This window comes from Zootoca vivipara, chromosome 13 (assembly GCF_965207765.1).
Source record: "Zootoca vivipara chromosome 13, rZooViv2.hap1.1, whole genome shotgun sequence".
Taxonomy (NCBI): Eukaryota; Metazoa; Chordata; class Lepidosauria; order Squamata; family Lacertidae; genus Zootoca; species Zootoca vivipara.
Genome location: NC_142596.1, coordinates 44260314 through 44280531, shown reverse-complemented (window position 1 = coordinate 44280531; position 20218 = coordinate 44260314). Strand labels below are relative to the sequence as shown.

The following is a 20218-nucleotide window of genomic DNA, read 5'->3' as shown; positions in this document are numbered from 1 at the left end:
CCTTGTGAGGAGAATAGGGGGCCAGCTAACAATCTTGGCTCTGCCTACTGTGGGGCCCCCGGCCTTCCGCCCTAAAAGCACCTATGGGCGCGGGCCACCACTGTGGGTGGGCCAGTCAGTTTGCTGCAGCGAAAACGGCAAAGAACCAACGAATTCACAATGGCAAGCCTTCGGCGACCCCAACCCACCTCTTCAGAATCCATGCAGTGTTGACAAGCGTTACTGGGGAGGAGGAAAATGTGGGAGAGAACGTTTAGGGAGGGTGAATGGTATGGAAAACCCGTTGATCGCAATCCTTCACACATTTCCTTGGGAGAAATCTCACTGCAATCCACGGGGCTTCCTGCCAAGCAAACAAAGATAGGATGTTCAAGGCAGAAAAGGATGGGACAGGTGTGTCAAAAGAAACTCCTGCCCGCATACCAGCCGAGGATTATTATGAACTGTAGACCTGTGAACTTTCCCCACATGCCCAGATTTTAATCTTCCTTACCCTCTTCCCTGACGGTTTATTTAAACATGCAGCCTGGAGAATTCTGCGGGATAAAAAGGCAAGATGAACAACGAAATACACAGACACACCTCTGCAACATTTTGGTTGGTCCAAATCAGGGGTCAACAAACTTTTTCAGCAGGGGGCCGGTCCACTGTCCCTCAGACCTTGTGGGGGGCCGGACTATATTTTGGAAAAAATTATGAATGAATTCTTATGCCCCACAAATAACCCAGAGATGCATTCTACTCAAGTAAAAACACCAGGCAGGCCCCACTAATAACCCAGAGATGCATTTTAAATAAAAGGACACATTCAACTCATATAAAAACATGCTGATTCCTGGGCCATCCATGGGCCGGATTTAGAAGGTGATTGGGCCGCATCTGGCCCCCGGGCCTTAGTTTGGGGACCCCTGGTCCAAATAAAGGAATTGCCCTGATGTAGTTATTGCACCATTTTACTCCCTTCAGAACAGAACATGGCAACGCCCTCCAGTTCTGGTGCTACATACCACAACTCCATGCCATAACTACACTTTTATCCTGCCATATCTCCAAGGAGTTCAAGGTAGCATAGACAATTATTTCTCCACAGCCACCCCATTTCCCACACACACACCCCGCTCGCAGCCACTTTGTGAAGTAGGTTACGCTAGAAAGCCAGGAAACCTATGGCATCTCCAAGCATTGTTGGACTGTACAATTCCCATCACCCCTAGGCCTGTCCTAGACCAGTGCTCTAGCCACTACACCATGCTACCTCGCACCCTGTCTTTCTAAATAATAATAACTAAAGTACACAACGGAAACTTCCATCCTGACTCCAGCTCACTTCCTTTCCTCAAGTCGAGGGCTTAATAAAGATGCAATGGCCAGCATTTATGCATGAGCTTAACTGGATTCAGAAGGAAGTGGTTTTTTTATTCATTTATGGCAGTGATGCCCAATGTGGGGCCCCTCCGGATTGCAACCATTGGCTATGCTAGTAGTGGCTGATGGGAATTGGAGTCCAACAACAACTGGAGGGTGTGCAATATTTGCTACACCTGCTTTAAGACGGCTGTATATTCTACTTCTTTTTGCAAATATATACCACAGCAGTTCACAATACGGTCCTAGGTTTTGGTCTGAAGATGCAAGAGGGCCTGCTGAAGCAAAGTAGGTCTGCCTCTGGTCAGTATCTGGGTGGGTGACCATCTCAGAACAGGAGCTATGCTGATCTGAGGTCCAGGATGGAAGAAAAGTGGGACAGAAATTGCTGTTGACATCCATCTGCCCCAGGCGCAAACTTCAGCAGTGTGTATGGAAGGCAGCCCTGTACATATTGAGGAGTTTTAAATGTTTGACACTTTATTACGTTTTTATATTTTGCTGCAAGCCTCCCAGAGTGGCTGGGGAAAGCCAGCCAGAGATGGGCAGGGTATAAATAATTATTATTAGTATTATTAGTATTATTATTAAAAAATTATTACAGAGGTGCTGGGCTGCTCAAACAACAAGGCACCCCACTTGGTCTTGCTGATGTGGTCCAAAAGAAAGCAGTGCATTTAAAGGGATATTATAATATGATGAATACGCAAGCAGGATTTTGAGTTATGAGCAATGGAAAGATTTAGAAATTATTGTACTGTGATTAGGATACAAAAGAAGGAAGATGGGGTGCATCAAAGAGGTAGGGGGGAAATCGGAAAACAGGATGAGAAGTTGATAAAACATAGGAAAGAATTATAGTCGTACCTCGGCTCCCCAACGCCTTGGGAGTCTAACGTTCCGGCTCCCGAACGATCGAAAACCGGAAGTGAGTGTTCCGGTTTTCGAACGTTCTTTTGGAAGCTGAACATCCAATGGGGCTTCTGCAGCTTTCGATTGGCTGCAGGAGCTTCCTGCAGCCAATTGGAAGCCGCGCTTTGGAAGTCGAACATTTCAGAAGTTGGATGGACTTCCGGAACGGATCCGAGGTACGACTGTATTGCGTATTGGAATTATATGTGAAATCTGTGGGAATTGAATAGAATATATTTGAACGAAAAGGAAAGCAGAGCAATGCGTTTGTGGCATCAGCTTGGCTGCAGGAGTTGCCAAAAGGAGGTGAACAAAAGATAAAAATAATAAGATTTTATAATATAATGCCTTTACGTATTTAAAATAGTCCCCAAAAAACACAATTAAGACAAAACCACTTTCCAAATTCACCTCGAAACTTCCAGCAGCAGTGTTGAAAATATAATTTCCTTCCATAGGGCTCTGGAGTAAAGCATTTGCTATGCAGGCAGAAGGGCCCAGATTTAATCTCTGACATCTCCACATAGGGCTGGGAGAGACTCCTTCCTGAAGCCCTTGAGGGCTCCTGCCAGCCAGTGTAGACAATACTGACCTACATGGACTAATGGTCTGACTCAGGTATAAGGCAGCTTCCTATGTTTTGAAAAAATCATTCAAGGTCCTTGTCATCACACTTACCTGTAAAGGCACCTGACAAGCCAGTGATGCCTTCCAGGCTCACTCACCTGCATAGGTGATAATTCTCCAGCATCCTTTCCACATGAGGATAAGCAAACACACACACAAGCAGCAGCACAAGATACAGTATTATTTGTAAAGCTAATAGATAATAGCCATTGAAAGGACCATACTTTGATCACATCCAGTGATGTTGCTTCTCCAAGAAAATATTCTGCTGCTTTAAACTGATGAAGATCGGATACTTATCATAAAAATAAGTTTGCTGTATTAATATATGAATATATTAAAGGCTTTTATTCATAATAGCCCAAAGTAGTGTTTTCTTATGGGTGAGCATCCAATAAAGTCCAATCAGTGGGGATTTTCAGTGCAATCCTATAAAAACTTCCATTAATTCCATTAACCCATTATTCCATTAACCTATTATTATTATTATTATTATTATTATTATTATTATTAATTATATTTATTGTTGTTGCTCTTAATATTATTCCATTATTATTCCATTAACCCAATATTAACCCAATTCCATTAATGGGGCTTACTTCTGAGTAGACACCTATAGGAATGCACAGGTAACTGACAACAATTTCCGTCAGCCCCTTGGGCAACGGTCAGAAACATATTGATCCAGCAATACTGGGAAAGCCACAAGTTCCCCACCCCTGAACTAAGACTGACCATGGATTAGCTTACAGAAAGAGCATACTGCAGCTATCTTTTCTTTGACAACCTGTTGCATGTTTATGTGGGAAACAGCCCAGGTCGTTGCATGTCTTTAGCTGCTCGGTTAACACAAGGTTATGGTGGTGGTTTTTGCATGTGATGCTAATACAGCTGTACCTTGGTTTGCGAACGCCTTGCGACTCAAACGCTTTGGGCTCTCGAACGTCGCAATCCCGGAATCGAGTGTTCCTGTTTGCAAACGTTCTTTGGAACCCGAATTTCCGATGTGGCTTCCGATTGGCTGCAGGAGTTTCCTGCAGTCAATCGGAAGCTGCACCTTGGTTTCCGAACGTTTCCCCCACTTAACATGCATTTTGACTCACGTGCAACCGAAATATTTAAATAGCAAAAATGGCGCAAAAAGAGTGGGAACACAGCTTGCAATCCCATGAGCCTTTGCACCAACGTTTGAGAACTGTGGAAAGCTAGAGTTTGGAGGGAAAGCTAGAGTTTGGATTGTTGTGGTGGAGTTTGGTGGTTTTTTTTTGTGAATTTGGGACCGAGTTCGGCTTTTTAGATGGTGTTCCCCACTATACACGATTTCACGTATACGTGTGGTACCTGGGAATGTAACCCCCATCAGTGGCGAGACACCTGCATCAGGATTTCTGTCATTTATTTCTACTTGGGGCTCATCATGCTCTTCCACGACTGCTGATTTATGTATCTTCAATGAGATTGCCAGCTCAGGAGCATCCCAGATCCTGAGATTTCAGGGCCAAAGCCTGAGACTTGGTGATGTCACAGGGACAGGCCCTGGAGATGGAGGTTAATTGGGAGAGGGGAGCAGAGGATGACAGGTCTCCCAGAGGTTCTATGCTATAATTTGCAGCCAAGTCCTGCCAGGCTAAAGCTCACAAATAACATGCATGATCTTCTTAATATTCTTTTACTCTATTAAAGGCAGTCAAAATAAAAATAAAAAATCCTTCCAGTAGCATCTTAGAGACCAACTAAGTTTGTCATAGGTATGAGCTGTCGTGTGCATGCACACTTCTTCAGGCACTCTCACCCACCTGGAGATTCAAGCCGTCCACCCGTCAGGGGAAGACAAACCTGGAGGTCTGGTAACCTTAATCTTGGTTGTTGTTGTTGTTTAGTCGTTTAGTCGTGTCCGACTCTTCGTGACCCCATGGACCATAGCACGCCAGGCACTCCTGTCTTGCACTGCCTCCCGCAGTTTGGTCAAACTCATGTTCGTAGCTTCGAGAACACTGTCCAACCATCTCGTCCTCTGTCGTCCCCTTCTCCTAGTGCCCTCAATCTTTCCCAGCATCAGGGTCTTTTCCAGGGAGTCTTCTCTTCTCATGAGGTGGCCAAAGTATTGGAGCCTCAGCTTCACGATCTGTTAATCTTCCTTAATCTTTAATGTATAGTTTTTAATATATTGACCAAGTATTCTATTGCTGCAAACCACTTTCCGTTCATTTTGCAGTTTGACAAGTAAGATAAGCAGATACACACTTTTAAAAAAATGGCACAATGACCCTATAGCTTTCCATTTCCGACTTATTTAAAAATCCACATACAAAGTGGTTTTGGAGACGTTTAGAGTTTTTTTTTTTAATGGTCCAAATAAATTACCCCACTTCATTAAGTGGCTTCCTGTGTCACTTTTGGGCATTCTCACCCGCCAAAGAGATTTCTGCAAAGGTGCCAAAAGGGAAGTGGGCGATGACAGGCCTCCAAGTATGTGCCGAAAGGATATTAAGGACCGATTTTTACAACACAGCAACCACTTGCTTTTATCACACCAGCATTTGAGGCATTTCCAAATGCTCCTGGCTGTCTCCAACAAAACTCTATTCCAAAGACTGTAGCTCAGAGGTAGAGGATTCGGTCCATTAATACAGAGATGAGGAAAGTATGACCCTCCAGATCAGAGCTTTCCAAACTTTTCTTGTCGGGTGACACACTTTTTAGACATGTATCATTTCGCAGTGCAAGAGTTCAGTATTACTAGCAAACTGGAGGTTAAACCAGGCTTCCTCAACCTCGGCCCTCCAGATGTTTTGAGACTACAATTCCCATCATCCCTGACCACTGGTTCTGCTAGCTAGGGATCATGGGAGTTGTAGGCCAAAAATATCTGGAGGGCCGAGGTTAAGGAAGTCTGGGTTAAACTAACCCCTTTCCAGGGCCGGGATGAGTACAGTGAGTGTGACGCACCTACACACTGCAGCCAAACACACCAACATGTCATGACACACAGTTTGAAAAGCTCTGCTCCAGATGTTCCTGGACTCCAATTCCCATCAGCCCCAGCCAACATGGCCAATGGTCAGGGATTGTGGAAGCTGTAGTCCATCAACATCTGGAGAGGCCCACAGCTTCCTCACCCTCGCAGCAAAGTTACTTAGCCCAACCAGAAAAACATTGCCTGCCCATACATATTTGTTGACTCACCTGCCTGCCTGCACATACCTACGGTATGTTAGTCATTGATGGACAACTGTCCTCCAATTTTCAAAATTCGCCCAGTTCAGTTGCAGGCAAGAGATTCTTACCCACCGCAGGCAAATCGGGCAAGCTGCTATTTACGAGCCTGCCATAAAGCAAGGCCTGGCAAATGAGAACACCGAAACGCAAAGAACATTTTCAGTATCTAGCCGTCTCTCTCTCTCTCTTCTTGCCAGTTACGCAAGTAGTAATTACTCTATTATGCCTAACTATGCAAACAACGTGCGGGCCATACCCCAGTAGTCATTAACAGAGTACTTAAAAGGGTTCCCCGGCCTTTGATGTGGGGAATTAACAAATAACGAAGCATTCTTGTTCCAACTGTAATCCCAGAAAGGGACATTCCCTTGTATTTAAATTTTTTATTTTTTATCTTAAGCAGAACACACACAGGCACACACAGCTCAGGCGTGCTGCCCGGTCAAAAGTGTCAAACACGATTCCATTTTTACACGCTTACAATTCCCACTGTGCTCAATGGGGTTTATTCGATGGGCATGGAATTGCAGCCCAATATATGTTTTTTGTACAATTAACTGCAGTGTCGGCACAAACCAAGCTGTTTTCCAGATTTTGCAGCCTTGGAAATTCTAGGCGCAGGACAGGGATGCTGAACCTTAGTCCCAGGAGATAAATGACACCCCCACACAACCTCTCTCTCTGGTCCTTGGGACCCTCCTCAGGCCATGCTCCAACCCGGACTAAAGGAAGGAATAATCTTATAGCATCGTGAAATGTGTGTCCATTTTATGTCCTCAGGAGCAAAGCCCAAACCTCTATTAGGACCTTCCACCACCCATCACATAAATGGCTGCTGGATGGCAAAACACACCCGGTGCCTGGCTAATTTTGGACACTGGGGCCATCTGAATAGCCTGCCAAGGACGGAGCCAGTCTAACCTCTCCTGGGAGGGAATTCCACAAAGTTGGAGCCACGGGAAAAGGCTCCCTGTCATGTCACCGCCAACCATGCGCTTCAGATGCTCATGGGACCGACAGAAGGTGGTCAGCCGAGGATCCTAGCACCCAGGCAGGCTCATATATAGGGAGGCACATTTTCTCAGGGAGCCTGGGCCCAAGTCACATAGGGCTTCAGAGGTCACAACGAACACTTTGAATTGTGCAATTGTTTTCATGACCTGGGATAGCTCAGTTGGTACAGCACGAGACTCTTAATCTCAGGGTTGTGGGTTCAAGTCCCACAGTGGGCAAAAGATTCCTGCCTTGCAGGGGTTGGACGAAGTTATCTACGTGTGCTCTCTTCCAGCTCTACAATTCTATGCTCTCTGGAACAGGCGCCAGTCAGCAGCCGGGCTGGAGCATTCTGGAGCAGCTGTAGCTTCCAAATAAGAGGCGTTTGATAAAGATTTTGTCCAGTACAGGACATAGGCCACAGACTCCACCTCGCCAGAGCCACAGGGCTTTAAAAGCATCTCCCCATATCCCTTGTTGCCAGTGGCAAGAGAGAGATACGGTCAATATATTCCGACTGATTCTTGCCCTCTATCTCTGTACTGCTGTCAGCCACTGCATTCTCCAGCCACTTACTAATAGCAGGAAAGGAAGCTGCCTTATACCAGATCAGACCATTGGTTTTTATCCAGCTACATCTATTGTCTATGATGACCAGCAGCACCTCTCCAGGGATTCAGGCAGGCAACATTCCCAACCCTACCTGGTGATCCCAGGGATTGAACCTGGGACTTTCTGCATGCAAGGCGGCAGCTCTACCGGTGAGCCAGGGCCTTTCCCCAAGCATGTCTCTTATTCTGCCCTGAGCCCTCTGACGTGCGGCGAGGACCACAGGAGCTGTGCAATATCTTGCCCCTTGGACAGAGTTCAGGCAGTCAAGAACAAGCAGCCAGATCTCAAGCAAAGAGGGCCGAGTTTTGGGTTTGGAAACAGAAACGTGAGCAAGCGTTCCAAAACAAAAGCATGACGCTATCTGCCCATCCCACCAAGGCTGAGTTACAGCTCAGGGCTGCTGCATGACACAGAGCGAAGCTCACGCAGCCTGTGATGATAAGAGCAGAAATATGAAACATCTGTAGAAAGAACTGACGCGGCACAAGGGAAGAAATGCCTGTGAAGCTCGTAGTGGCAAGCAAGGCCTTCTGTTTTCTGCATACATTTGTGCCTTATACCACCATTCTGCAACCCAGCTTCTTAAGGAACTCAACTCACCCACTTTATCTTCACAACAACCCTGCAAAGCCAGTCGCTATGAAACTGGCAGCTCTAACCGCTGCACCACACTGCCCCTCATGTTTATATGCACAGATAAAGATGACACACACATTTATAAGATACGCATTACTTATAACACAAAACAGTGTGGTATAGTGAACCAGAACCCTGGGAGACCAGAGTTCAAATCCCTCCTCAGCCATGAAGTTTACCGGGTAGCCTTAGGCCAGTCTCCATCTCTTACTCTAACCTACCTCATAGGGTTGTTGTTGTGAGGATAAAATGGAGAGGGAGGATTCAGCTTATACCACCTTGAGCTCCTTGAAGGAACTGGGGGACATAAATGTAATAATTTACATGTTATAGAGAGGGTTGTTTTGGCTCCCTCTGTCAAGTTTCAGACAAGCTTTTCTTAATTTTACCAATAATTTAGCAACGTCTGTTTTATTTTTATGCTTAACTGGTTTTTCAAACCCTGCTCTTAGGTTTAAGCCGTGAACTTGTTTCTTAGCCATCTGAGCTGTTTCATTAACATATTTTATGCCTTTTTTCTTTTTCTGTAAGCTACGTCAAGTCTATTTCTCAAAGAAAGGCAGGATACAAACTTCCAAATAAATAAATATCGCTCATACAAAATTTTATACAGAAGCATCTTTTCAAATTCCATTTCTTGGCTACACTGAATGACCCTCGCACACTAGTGTGACCCCAAAATATATAACTCGGGGTCAGTTTGGGGTAGGGAAAAGGAAGGCTATATACTACCAATATTCCATGACGTTCTACAAGTCTTTAGCTGAATCAGTGCCCTGTTTATTTTCTTTATCCAAAAAGATGTCTAGCATCACTCCCCTTTTGAATAACTTACCAGAAAAGCAGTATTCCTTGTTCAATGCAACACATTGGGCAGAGTGAGGATTATTTCTGCCTCCTACCAAAAAATAATACAGTAATACAACCATCATAAAATACAACACACACACCTGTTTGCACCCACAGTGGATTACAGAGACCTCGATACAATTTTGGATTGAAAAATACACTCAGATTTGACACCTAAAGAGGAGGGCAGGATTCCGATTTCGCACCAATCATGCTCCAGGCAAGCCACCTTCCAGATATTATTGTACCACAAAACCATTAATAATCACTAAATTAATAGTACTGGTGGCAAATTGCCTTTCAACACTATTCTCAAGACATTGCACTGGCATAATAATGACTGAAAATAAAACGCAATCAAGGAAGTTCGGGGACAAACGATCTCACCAACGAACTCAAAACTCATTTTAAAAACGGTTAAACAAAACAGTAAGAGGTAATAAAAAAGAGAGACAAAAGTGTGGCCACCTTTCAGTTTTAAAGGGAAGAGGGCAAAATCGGGTAGATCCCGCTCTCGGAGTACCCAGAGCTATCGTTAGGCCAAATTTATACAGAGTCACAACATTATTCCATTCGACTTGTGCGCTAAAACATTTCCATTCGCATTTGGGAGACTCGAGATCAGCAAGAGATCTTGCATTGCTTATATCCTTGCAAATTTTTGGCGGTTTCGAGTGCTGTGTGTTTCCTGCCATCCGTTTTTGAACGCTGAAGTTTGCACTGGGGTGGGGTGCGTGGGTGGGTGCAAGCAGTTGGCCTTTGCCTGCCTGGGGCGCAAAAGAGCTCTTGCCACTCGCACGACCCACGCGAGATCCCTCTCTTCTTACCTTTCGGAAGGGACATGGCTCTCTGGCTGCGTGGGTCGGCGGGGGAGAGGGAGCTGCTTCCTCGCGGGTTCCGCCCGATGAGATCCGGCTAGGCGCCCAGGTGAGGCAGCGGGAGACGTCGGGGCAGGGCGCGCGCCGGCAGCACCCAGGACATGTCCAAACAGCCTCGCACGCTTCCCGGGAATCAAGCGCCACAGCCTTTGCAGGGGGGGGGCGGCGACGAGCTTGCATAAAAGGAGCCCCGGCCCCGCCCAGGACCATCCGTTCTGCCCCCGCATTGGCTGCCTTCTCTGAAGGGGGCGGGGTTGTGTTTAGGCCACGCCCCTTCCCCATCTCTACCTTTTATACCCAGGTAGCCCTGCAGGGAATCCCAGTCACCTGCGGCGCGGTGATCTCTGCGCAAGGCGGAAGGCGCTCGCGCTCCCGGTGCCACAGGAATCGTCGTCGTCTTCTTCGCCTGCAAGTTATTTTATCTTATTTTTAAAAATTTCTGTACAGCTTTATATTTTAAAGAAAAATCTCAACGCGGTTTTGTTGTTGTTTAGTCGTTTAGTCGTGTCCGACTCTTCGTGACCCCATGGACTCCTGTCTTCCACTGCCTCCCGCAGTTTGGTCAGACTCATGTTCGTAGCTTCGAGAACACTGTCCAACCATCTCGTCCTCTGTCGTCCCATTCTCCTTTCCCAACATCAGGGTCTTTTCCAGGGAGTCTTCTCTTCTCATGATGTGCCCAACGTATTGGAGCCTCAGTTTCAGGATCTGTCCTTCCAGTGAACACTCAGGGCCAAGGGCGTACCCACCATGCGGCAAGTTAGGGCAGCTGCCCTACTCTAGAAGCAGGGCTGGTGGGCAGAGGCGGAGCACAGCCCGGCGGAGCGCGAGTTCGCCATTCCCGCCGCACCGCGCCGCGCCCTCCCTCCAGCTCCCCGTCGCGCCCTCTGGCAAGGCCAAGCGCGGCGGGGAACCAGAGAGCGCGGCGCGGCGGGCAGGAACGCTGAACTCGCGCTCCGCTGGGCTGGGCTCCGCCTCCGCCCACCAGCCCTGCTGCTAGGGAGGGGCACAGCCCGGCGGAGCGCGAGTTCGCCGTTCCCGCCCGCCGCGCTGCGCCCTCCCTCCAGCTCCCCGTCGCGCCCTCTGGCAAGGCCGAGCGCGGCGGGGAACCAGAGAGCGCGGCGCGGCGGGCGGGAACGCTGAACTCGCGCTCCGCTGGGCTGGGCTCCGCCTCCGCCCACCAGCCCTGCTTCTAGGGAGGGGCACAGCCCGGCGGAGCGCGAGTTCGCTGTTCCCGCCCACTTTGTGGCCCCTCCCCTTCCGTGCCTTGGCCCCTCCCCTTGCCCCCCCCTAGTTTTGATCCTGGGTACGCCCATGCTCAGGGCTGATTTCCTTAAGAATGGATAGGTTTGATCTTCTTGCAGTCCATGGGACTCTCAAGAGTCTCCTCCAGCACCATAATTCAAAGCCGTTTACAGCATATTGAATCAATAAAACAAAAATAAAACAATCTGAAGAAAGCCACATAAAGAGTATACAGTCAAAGCAACATAACAGAAAAACTAAAATGTAATCTTAAAAGATTTCAAAATAAAAGATCGTTTTCCTACACTGGGTTACCATTGGCATGCTGTGTTTCAGCATCCGAGGTCTTGCTTCTTCTGCACCCTTGCCCTCTGTGGTTTGGCAAGAGGCTGCCAGGAAAACGGGAAGCTTGCTGCTGGTGCTGCTATTAGCCTTCACTGGCATAAGTTAAAACAGTGAAATCATCCAAAATCGTCCAAATGCATTGATAATCCAAACATATGTTGTTGTTGTTTAGTCGTTTAGTCGTGTCCGACTCTTCGTGACCCCATGGACCATAGCACGCCAGGTACTCCTGTCTTCCACTGCCTCCCGCAGTTTGGTCAAACTCATGTTCGTAGCTTCGAGAACACTGTCCAACCATCTCGTCCTCTGTCGTCCCCTTCTCCTAGTGCCCTCCATCTTTCCCAACATCAAGGTCTTTTCCAAGGATTCTTCTCTTCTCATGAGGTGGCCAAACATATACAATATATAAAAGACTAGATAGCCACCACTGAATAAATCAGGCTACATTCGATTTAGCTTTAAAGATCTTGGCTCAGTACCCTGAAACAATCTTTGTAGTATCATCCCTCAACAAATATTGGATGACAGACTCTTTGTAAATTGATACTTTGAGCTGTAAGGGAGTCCCTAGGAGATCTCTGCGATGAGTGTCTAGAAGAGGGCAATCCCAAATTATGTGATATGTTGTATCTGGTGTTTTCCTATTACAGGAACAGAATCTGTTCTGGGAGGTTTTTTTGTTTTGTTTTGTTTTGTTTTTTTGAAACCTCAGGAAGCTACCTGTCTTGTTGCACCGAGTCAGAGTGTGCCTCTGGCTAGCCCAGCACTGTCTAAAAAAACCAGTGCCAGATGACCAAATAGGCAAGTAGGCCCTGGTTTAGGGTCCCGCGACAATAGACCAAAATAATATTGATTTTATCTCGAAGTTGGTTTATTAAAACTGCTGGTAAAATAAAAACATGTATTGGGGGATAATTTGCAATGTCCCCCCCCCCCAAGATTTTGAGTGTTTATGGGTTATGGACATAACCAAAGGGGAGCAGGGGGGCAGCTGCAACCCCCCAAAAAAACAAGTAAAACAATAGAAATACTAAACTCACCAATCACATCGGTTCTGCCCCCCCCCACCAGAAGTCCCACCCCCTAACAAAGTCCTGCTCGCCCATGGTAGGAGTCTCCACAGAATTGAATCCAACATAGCCCAAACCAGTGATTCTCAAACTTTTTTCTCTAGACCACACTACTTTCAGAATAACCCATGCTAAACTGGGGAAACACTGCTTTGAAATTTGGGTGTTAAGGCAGGCGTTCCCAAATTCTGGATGAGCTGAATTCAGTTGGTCCCCATCATGTCTGCAAAAATACAATCATAAACCATGCAGCATCTAGCACGGCACGTTATAATTGCTAAAGCTAGGGCTGGACTCAGACTTTTTAAGAGGCCCTAAGCACTGAGAAGATTATGGCGCCACCCCATATGTAACTCAAAATAAAAACGAAGCAAAACTGTAAAATTTCATTTTTTCAAAATGTCACAGAACTTAATATTTATGCTGAAATGTACATGCATGTATGTCTGAGACTCTTAATCTCAGGGTTGTGGGTTCGAGCCCCACGTTGGGCAAAAGATTCCTGCATTGCAGGGGTTGGACTAGATGGCCCCCGGGGTACCTTCCAACTCTACAACTCTATGTTTCTATGTCATGTGCAACACATGACAGGATCTGATTTCCTTGCAGTATTTCTATCTACATTAGTAGAACGCCTGCCCCCAGTTTAGGTGGTAAGTAATTTTAAAAAGTCTAATAAAGGTCTGGTTTTTCCCTTGGTTATGACTTTTTTTCCAAATTCTTTTAGAATTTCTTTTTAAAAATTTGATGCCCTAAACACGTTCTTAGTCTATGCATTTGGTAATCTAGCACTGGCTACAACCAGCAGGAAAAATCCATAATTTTCACGTGGTCCGTTGAGAGGGTGGGGTGGGGAAGTTTGGGAATCACTGTATTTATTTAGGGGAAATGTGTTACCTCCAGATGTAATATATTGGGGCACCATAAAGCAGACTGCTGCAGAACTCAGCCACATTACAACCATGTGTATATCCCATCCCATCCAGCTACAGCCGAATGATCCCACAGTGCATTAAAACAGCCCATTAAGAATTTCACCCAAATGTTCATACGGCGCATCGTGCAACATAGAAATGCTACATCGCCGTCCTCAGGAAGCTGCCCCATGTGGTGAACCAGGGAACTACAAGGGGCAGCATTACCAGCGGAGAACCATCCAAGCTTGGAATCTAGAACTTCCAGAGCAGGTTGAGCTATCAAAAGGGATACTTGTTCCAGCTTAACATTGTGTGGCGGGCAAGGATCACATCCACACCACACGTTCCTTAGCACTTTTATGCCTGTTTAGCAGTCACAGGGAATCCTGGGAACTGTAGTTTGTTCAGGGTGCTGGGAATTGTAGGTCTGTATTTTATTATATATTAAAATGGTGTCCTTGGGTCTCTGGGCAGTCCACAGAAAGGGGCACAATCAGGAGCCCTCGCGCAGGTGCTGGCTTCCATGGGGATCCCCGCTCCATTCTGGAAACGGCAGCCGAGCAACTCAGGTTGTGGGCCCCAGAATGAAGCAGGCGAGGGGCCCCAGCACGGCTCAGCCCAGTGCTCCTCTCCAAGGATGTTAGGGGGATTCCCCGCTTTGGCTGGTTGGGCTCTCCCCTTTGCAGGCTTCAGTGGAGGTGAGCTCAGCTGACGGTTGCAACTTGCCCGTCCTGGGTCCCAGCAACCCACGCTATGCTGCTGCGTCACCAGGGGCCACCCCTAGCTCCCATGTTTAGGCCCTGAAATCTCAAGGTTTGGCCTGCTCCTGAGCTGGCAACACCCTACACCAGGCATGGCCAAACTTGGCCCTCCAGCTGTTTTGGGACTACAACTCCCATCATACCTAGCTAACAGGACCAGTGGTCAGGAATGGTGGGAATTGTAGCCCCAAAACAGCTGGAGGGCCAAGTTTGGCCATGCCTGCCCTACACACACTGGGGGGGAAATAGGGATCTGAAATATACTTGGAGTCCTGCAGTGATTTCATGCTCTTTATTGCAGCTTGTAAAACTGAATGAAACTTTCCCCCAAACGTCTGCTATATATACATTATTTACACAATGGGCCCCGCATGATTGGCTAATTCCGGGCCGCTCCTGTAGGCCAATCAGGTTGTGGATTCACTTCATCCAGGAGCCTGATTGGCTGCTCCTGCAGGCCAATCAGGTTGCTGATTCACTTCCACCTGGACTGGACTGGGTGGCTCCTGCAGACCAATCAGACTGCTGCATTCTGGATCCTATTGTTCTAGGATTCAGCTCAGTACATAACAGGATCCAAATGCAATCTGGCCTCTCTGTTAGGGTTGCCAGACTCAATAGAGGACAGGAAATTAAACAAAGGGTCTGTTGGTGTCTCTGTAAGGTTTCCAGACTCAAAAGAGAGCAGGGCAATTAAAGGCACAGAAGTCCTGTCCTCTATTGAGTCTGGCAACCCTACCATAGCTGCCAAGTTTTCCCTTTTCTCGCGAGGAAGCCTATTCAGCATAAGGGAAAATCCCTTTAAAAAAGGGATAACTTGGCAGCTATGAACCCTACTCTCTGTGTGTGTGTCTTAACTCCCTCTTATCTCGAAGGGTGGAATTGGGTAAGAAGGTGGACAGGAAAAGAGAAGCCTTATGAGAAGAATGAAAGGGCGGGGAGACATTAGGACTGCATGCGTGGGTGGAGAAGTTATTCATTTCAGTAGGAAAGGAAGGTGTGGAAAGGAAGCTGTTACCGGTAGGCTGCTAATCTCTGCCATGGATTAAAGGAGTACCCCACCACCTAGGAGGAAACAATGAGAGACTGCAGGAGGCCACTCCCACCAATGTTAAATGCGTCTTTTGCACCTAACAGGCAAATACACTAATAATAATTATAATAAGCCTCTGCTGCAGGGAAGGTCTGACAGGTACGGTATCTAAACTGCAGCAGGTAAGTAGGTAGCAGGGGAGTTTAACCCTTTTGCACCCTGCTGTGGTCCCGAGGAAGGTCCCTTCTCTGAAACGGAGGTATCTGTACTGGGAGGAATCCAGCCCTTTGGTTCACTCCCGAGAGTCCCACCACAACTTCCTGCAGCGAAAGGGTAAGCATATAATCCAGGGTATAGATAACATGGTAATAGAGATGCCTCTTTTATTTACTTCATTGTTCATTTGTTGCATTCCCATCCATGGGTGTACCCAGCATGGGGCAGGAGGGGGCAGCTGCCCCTCCCTAGAGAAGCAAAAAGGGGGGGGAAGCTCCTGCGCAGCAAAAAAAAAAACCAGCCGGCAGCGGAGAGCGGAGTTGCAGTGTTCATCCTCAGTGTGGACCATTCCCTGGGACAGGGAAGGATTGCTGGGTCACCTCTGTTGGTTTTTGCATCGTAAAGGTTCCCTCTAAGTCCCTTTCTAGCCAGCAGCTAAATCACTCTAATCCTAGTTAAATTGTTTTGCATTTGTTATTGTTGCTTGATTATTTTACTCTCATAGCTGCTAGTTTATGCTTGCCTTGCATAAAGACTAAATAATGCTCTATAATAATCAGTAGTAGTAATAGTAGTAGTAAGAATGATGATGATGATGATGATAATAATAATAGTAATAAATATTTAATATAGAAAATAAATAAATAAAATTCTATCAATAATAAATTATATTCTTCTAATCTCCAGTAAATTGTCGAGATTACTAAATGACCTTTGGCCTAATTACTTAACCTAATCTTAGAGCTGTACCACAGTGAAGATAGCCTGCTTTGCATGCAGAAGGTCCCTGGCATCTCTAGGTAGGATTGGGAATCTTCTTTATGAAACTTGTAGGTTCAATCCCCATATGGGAGAGCCGCATATTATTGCATTACAGGGGGTTGGACTAGATGACCACTAGGACCCCCTCAATCTCTGAGGTACTTTTCTGGGCAGAATAGTAGTGCTATTAACGCCAGGGTTGCAGCTTCTATCCCCATATGAGAAAGCTGCATATTATTGCGTTACAGGGGGTTGGACTAGATGACCCCCAGGTTCCCATCAAAACTTTGAGGTACTATTCCTGGGTTGACAGGATAATAGTGCTGATAACCCCTATGATGCAGGTTCAATCCCCATTTGGGCAAGCTGCATATTTTTGGTTGGCAGGATAGTAGTGCTGATAAAGCCAAATTTTTGCAGGCCCAATCCCCATATGGGATAGGTGCATGTTCTTGCATTACAGGGGGTGGGACTAGATGACCACCAGGAGCAGATGTAGCTTGGGGGTCGCTTAACACCATAATCTTCAACATTTTCTGAGGGAAAGAGGGACACCCTACCATACTCTCCTCCAGTGAGAGTACTCCTTAATTTTCCTACATCTTTAAAAGATGTAGTTATTGAATTCAGTTTTGTGAAGAGTTTGTGTAGCACAGTAGTCTGCTTTAACCAGTGTACATGGTGGCAGGACTGTATATGCATTACTATACCACACAACTGCCAGTTTGTTTAGTCCAGGTACGTAAAAAGGCCGCACCAAACAAACATCAACATTTTATTCAAACCCAAGAAAAATGATATTAGTATAAGACATGTAATTAGAATAGAAATTTTTAAAAATTCAAGCAAATAATTGTAATAACTACAGTACAACTACCGTAATAAAACACTGCTATAATTATATATAATAAAATTTTGGTTTCATTCGCCTTTTCCGTGCTGAAATGTCACAACCTGGATGACCATGGCTTGCCCCCCCCCCCAGATTTGTTCCTGGGTACGCCCATATTCCCATCCCACCCTTTTCCTCCAAGAACCACTGTACATTTAAAGCAGGCTTCCTCAAACTACAGTTCCCAGGACTCGGGGTAGGGCGGGAAGCCATTACCATTTCAAGTGATCTAATATTCCTTTAAATCAGGCTTCCTCAAACTCGGTCCTCCAGATGTTTTTTTGGCCTACAACTCCCATCATCCCTGGCTAGCAGGACCAGTGGTCAGGGATGATGGGAATTGTAGTCCCAAAACATCTGGAGGGCCGAGTTTGAGGAAGCCTGATTTAAAGGCATATTAGATCACTTAAAATGGTAATGGCTCCCCCCCCCCAAAGTCCAGGGAACTGTAGTTTTTTAAGGGTGGCTGAGCGTTGTTAGGTCATAGGGTTGCCATATCTTGAAGATATGTTGCGCCCGTGCATCTCTTTGGCTGGCAATGGCCGTGAACTGCAGAGCAGCCTGAGCCCTCCAAAACCTGGACATTTCCTTTAAAATGTAAAAATCCACCTGGATGGGCAGGTTGGCCCCCCAAAACAGGGTATGTCTAGGTTTTCCCAGACGTATGGCAACCCTAGGAGACCCCTATTCCCCTCCCAGAGCTCCAGTTCCCTGAGTTCCCTGGCAAGAGGGATTTATCATTAAACCATTCTGGGAAGGGGAGTTAGGGGGTCTCCTAATGGCTCTCAGCACCCCTTAACAAAACAGGGGCAGCCCACCAATTAGGCAAGGTGAGGGCGGCAGGATCCACAGGGGCAGCAAATCCAAGGAACACATCGCCAGCTGCCGCCGCCACTGCTATAGTAGCAGCTTTACAACTGCCCCTCACTCCTTGGGGGCTGTTTAGCAGCCCGCCCGCCATTCTGCCTCTACAGCAGCCTCTTGGCTAATAGGTGCTGCTGCTGTACTCCCGCTATGGGGAGTAAATGGCAGGGGCTGCCCTCTGGGGGCTGCTGGCATGATTCCAAGCAGGCCCCTTCCTCACCACCCACAATGCTTTTGATTCCCACTTCAACCATCAGGTAAGGCTGGTTTTATTCTCGCCCTTGTTCCCGGTGTAGATCTTCATTCATCCCCTTGTTCCCTGGTGGGGTGCTGTGCAGTCAACTCCCGATTGTGTTCCGGGTCATGGCCCACTCTGTTTTGGGGCAAAAAAACGGTGCACATGTTGGCAATTGCGTACATGTCAAGTGTGCGCAAAGGGGGAGTTGCCTGTATTGTGGTTCATTTCAGGCGCCAAAATGCCCTGGACCAGCCCTGTTAACAAACTACATCGCCCAGGGTTATTTGAGGGAAGTCATGACTGTTTAAAGTGGAATGTTACTGTTTTGAAAGTATAGTTTGATGGGGTCTTCATTATGCTTTGGGCATGAGCCTGAGGGAAAGAATGTTCACCACCAATTCAAAGTATTGGCGCTGACCTTTAAAGACCTAAACGGCCTCGGTCCAGTATACTGTACCTGAAGGAGCGTCTCCACCCCCATCGTTCTGCCCGGACACTGAGGTCCACCCCGAGGGCCATCTGGCAATTCCCTCGCTGCGAGAAGCCACGTTACAGGGAACCAGGCAGAGGGCCTTCTCAGTAGTGGCACCCACCCTGTAGAACGCCCTCCCACCAGATGTCAAAGAGAAAAACAACTACCAGACTTTTAGGGGACATCTGAAGGCAGCCCTGTTTAGGGAAGCTTTTACTGTTTAATAGATTATTGTATTTTAATGTTTGTTAAAAGCCGCCCAGAGTGGCTGGGGAAACCCAGCCAGATGGACAGGTATAAATAAATTGTTGTTTTTGTTTTTGTTGTTGTTGTTATCCTAAGCTTAACTCACCAGCGGCATAGAAGTCTTGGGTGTTGTACAGATAGTGTCGTTTGATGGTTTAATCACAAGGTGGCATGGGACTTGTTTGAGCTGTGAGTTTCAAGACAGCCAAGGTGCTTCCAGGTAAGGCATTAGGTCAGCCTTTCTCAAACTTGGGTTCCCAGATGTTGTTGGACTACAACTCCCATCATTCCTACCCAGCATGGCCAGCGGTCAGGGATGATGGGAGTTGTGGTCCAAGAACATCTGCAAACCCAGACTCAGAGGCAGAAGAGGAGGGCTGGAGAGGGGACAAGAGGCAGTGATGGGGCAGGATTCTCCCTGAAGAATCCAGGGAGTTCCCCCCACCCCATGCTGCGACCAGCTCCCCCCCTCCCTGGCCTCCTAGAAGACAAAGAGAAATGAAATGAGCAGGCCCGTCCTAGCCATAGAGGCTAGTGGCGTAGAGAACCACGGCGCCGGGCACTGGAGGGCGCTGGAAGGGCGCCAAGTGAGCGCAGGGTTCCAGTGATCTGGCCAGGACTGCGCTCCTTCTCCGAGGGCTCCATGCTGCGCCTACCTCTCGTTTCCCCAGCACTGGGTTCCGCTCAGTCGAGCTTCACCACCAGCGCGTGCACAGCGCCCAAGCAGCTCTTGCTGGTCCCGTGGTGCGCGCGCTGGTGGCGAAGCTTGACTGAGCGGAACCCAGCGCTGGGGAAACGAGAAGGAGGCGCAGCACGGAGTCCTCGGAGGTGGCCTCCCGCTGCTGCCGCGGTCCGCTTGACACCTCCGGGCCCTTGGAGAGGCTCTGGAGGGGGGCGCTGGAGGGACCTAGCGCCAGGGCGCTGGATGGGCTTAAGACGGCCCTGGAAATGAGCAAAGCAGAGATTGGTTGTGTGCAGGCACAGTTTGAGACTGCTTGGGAAAGACCCTGGAGGGGAGGGGAGGAGTCTTGCAAAGTGGGGGGAAAGGCAGAGACTTTCAGCCCTT

The 20218-nt window shown here is 47.5% G+C and overlaps 1 protein-coding gene across 2 annotated transcripts in view; it reads right to left on the bottom strand.

Moving 5' to 3' along the window:
• The window catches only part of MAP2K3 (mitogen-activated protein kinase kinase 3), a 68699-nt gene extending 58455 nt beyond the window's left edge, over window positions 1-10244 (bottom strand). Inside the window, exon 1 of one of the 2 annotated variants that reach the window (XM_035131094.3) lies at window positions 10041-10244. In XM_035131094.3, coding sequence (XP_034986985.1) covers window positions 10041-10056 — 16 coding nt within the window. In that variant the 5' untranslated portion in view covers window positions 10057-10244. Of the gene's footprint in view, window positions 1-9199; window positions 9221-10040 lie in introns of those variants that run through there. The other variant, XM_088656477.1, reaches the window with a different exon arrangement.
• Between the last annotated feature and the right edge of the window lie 9974 nt (window positions 10245-20218).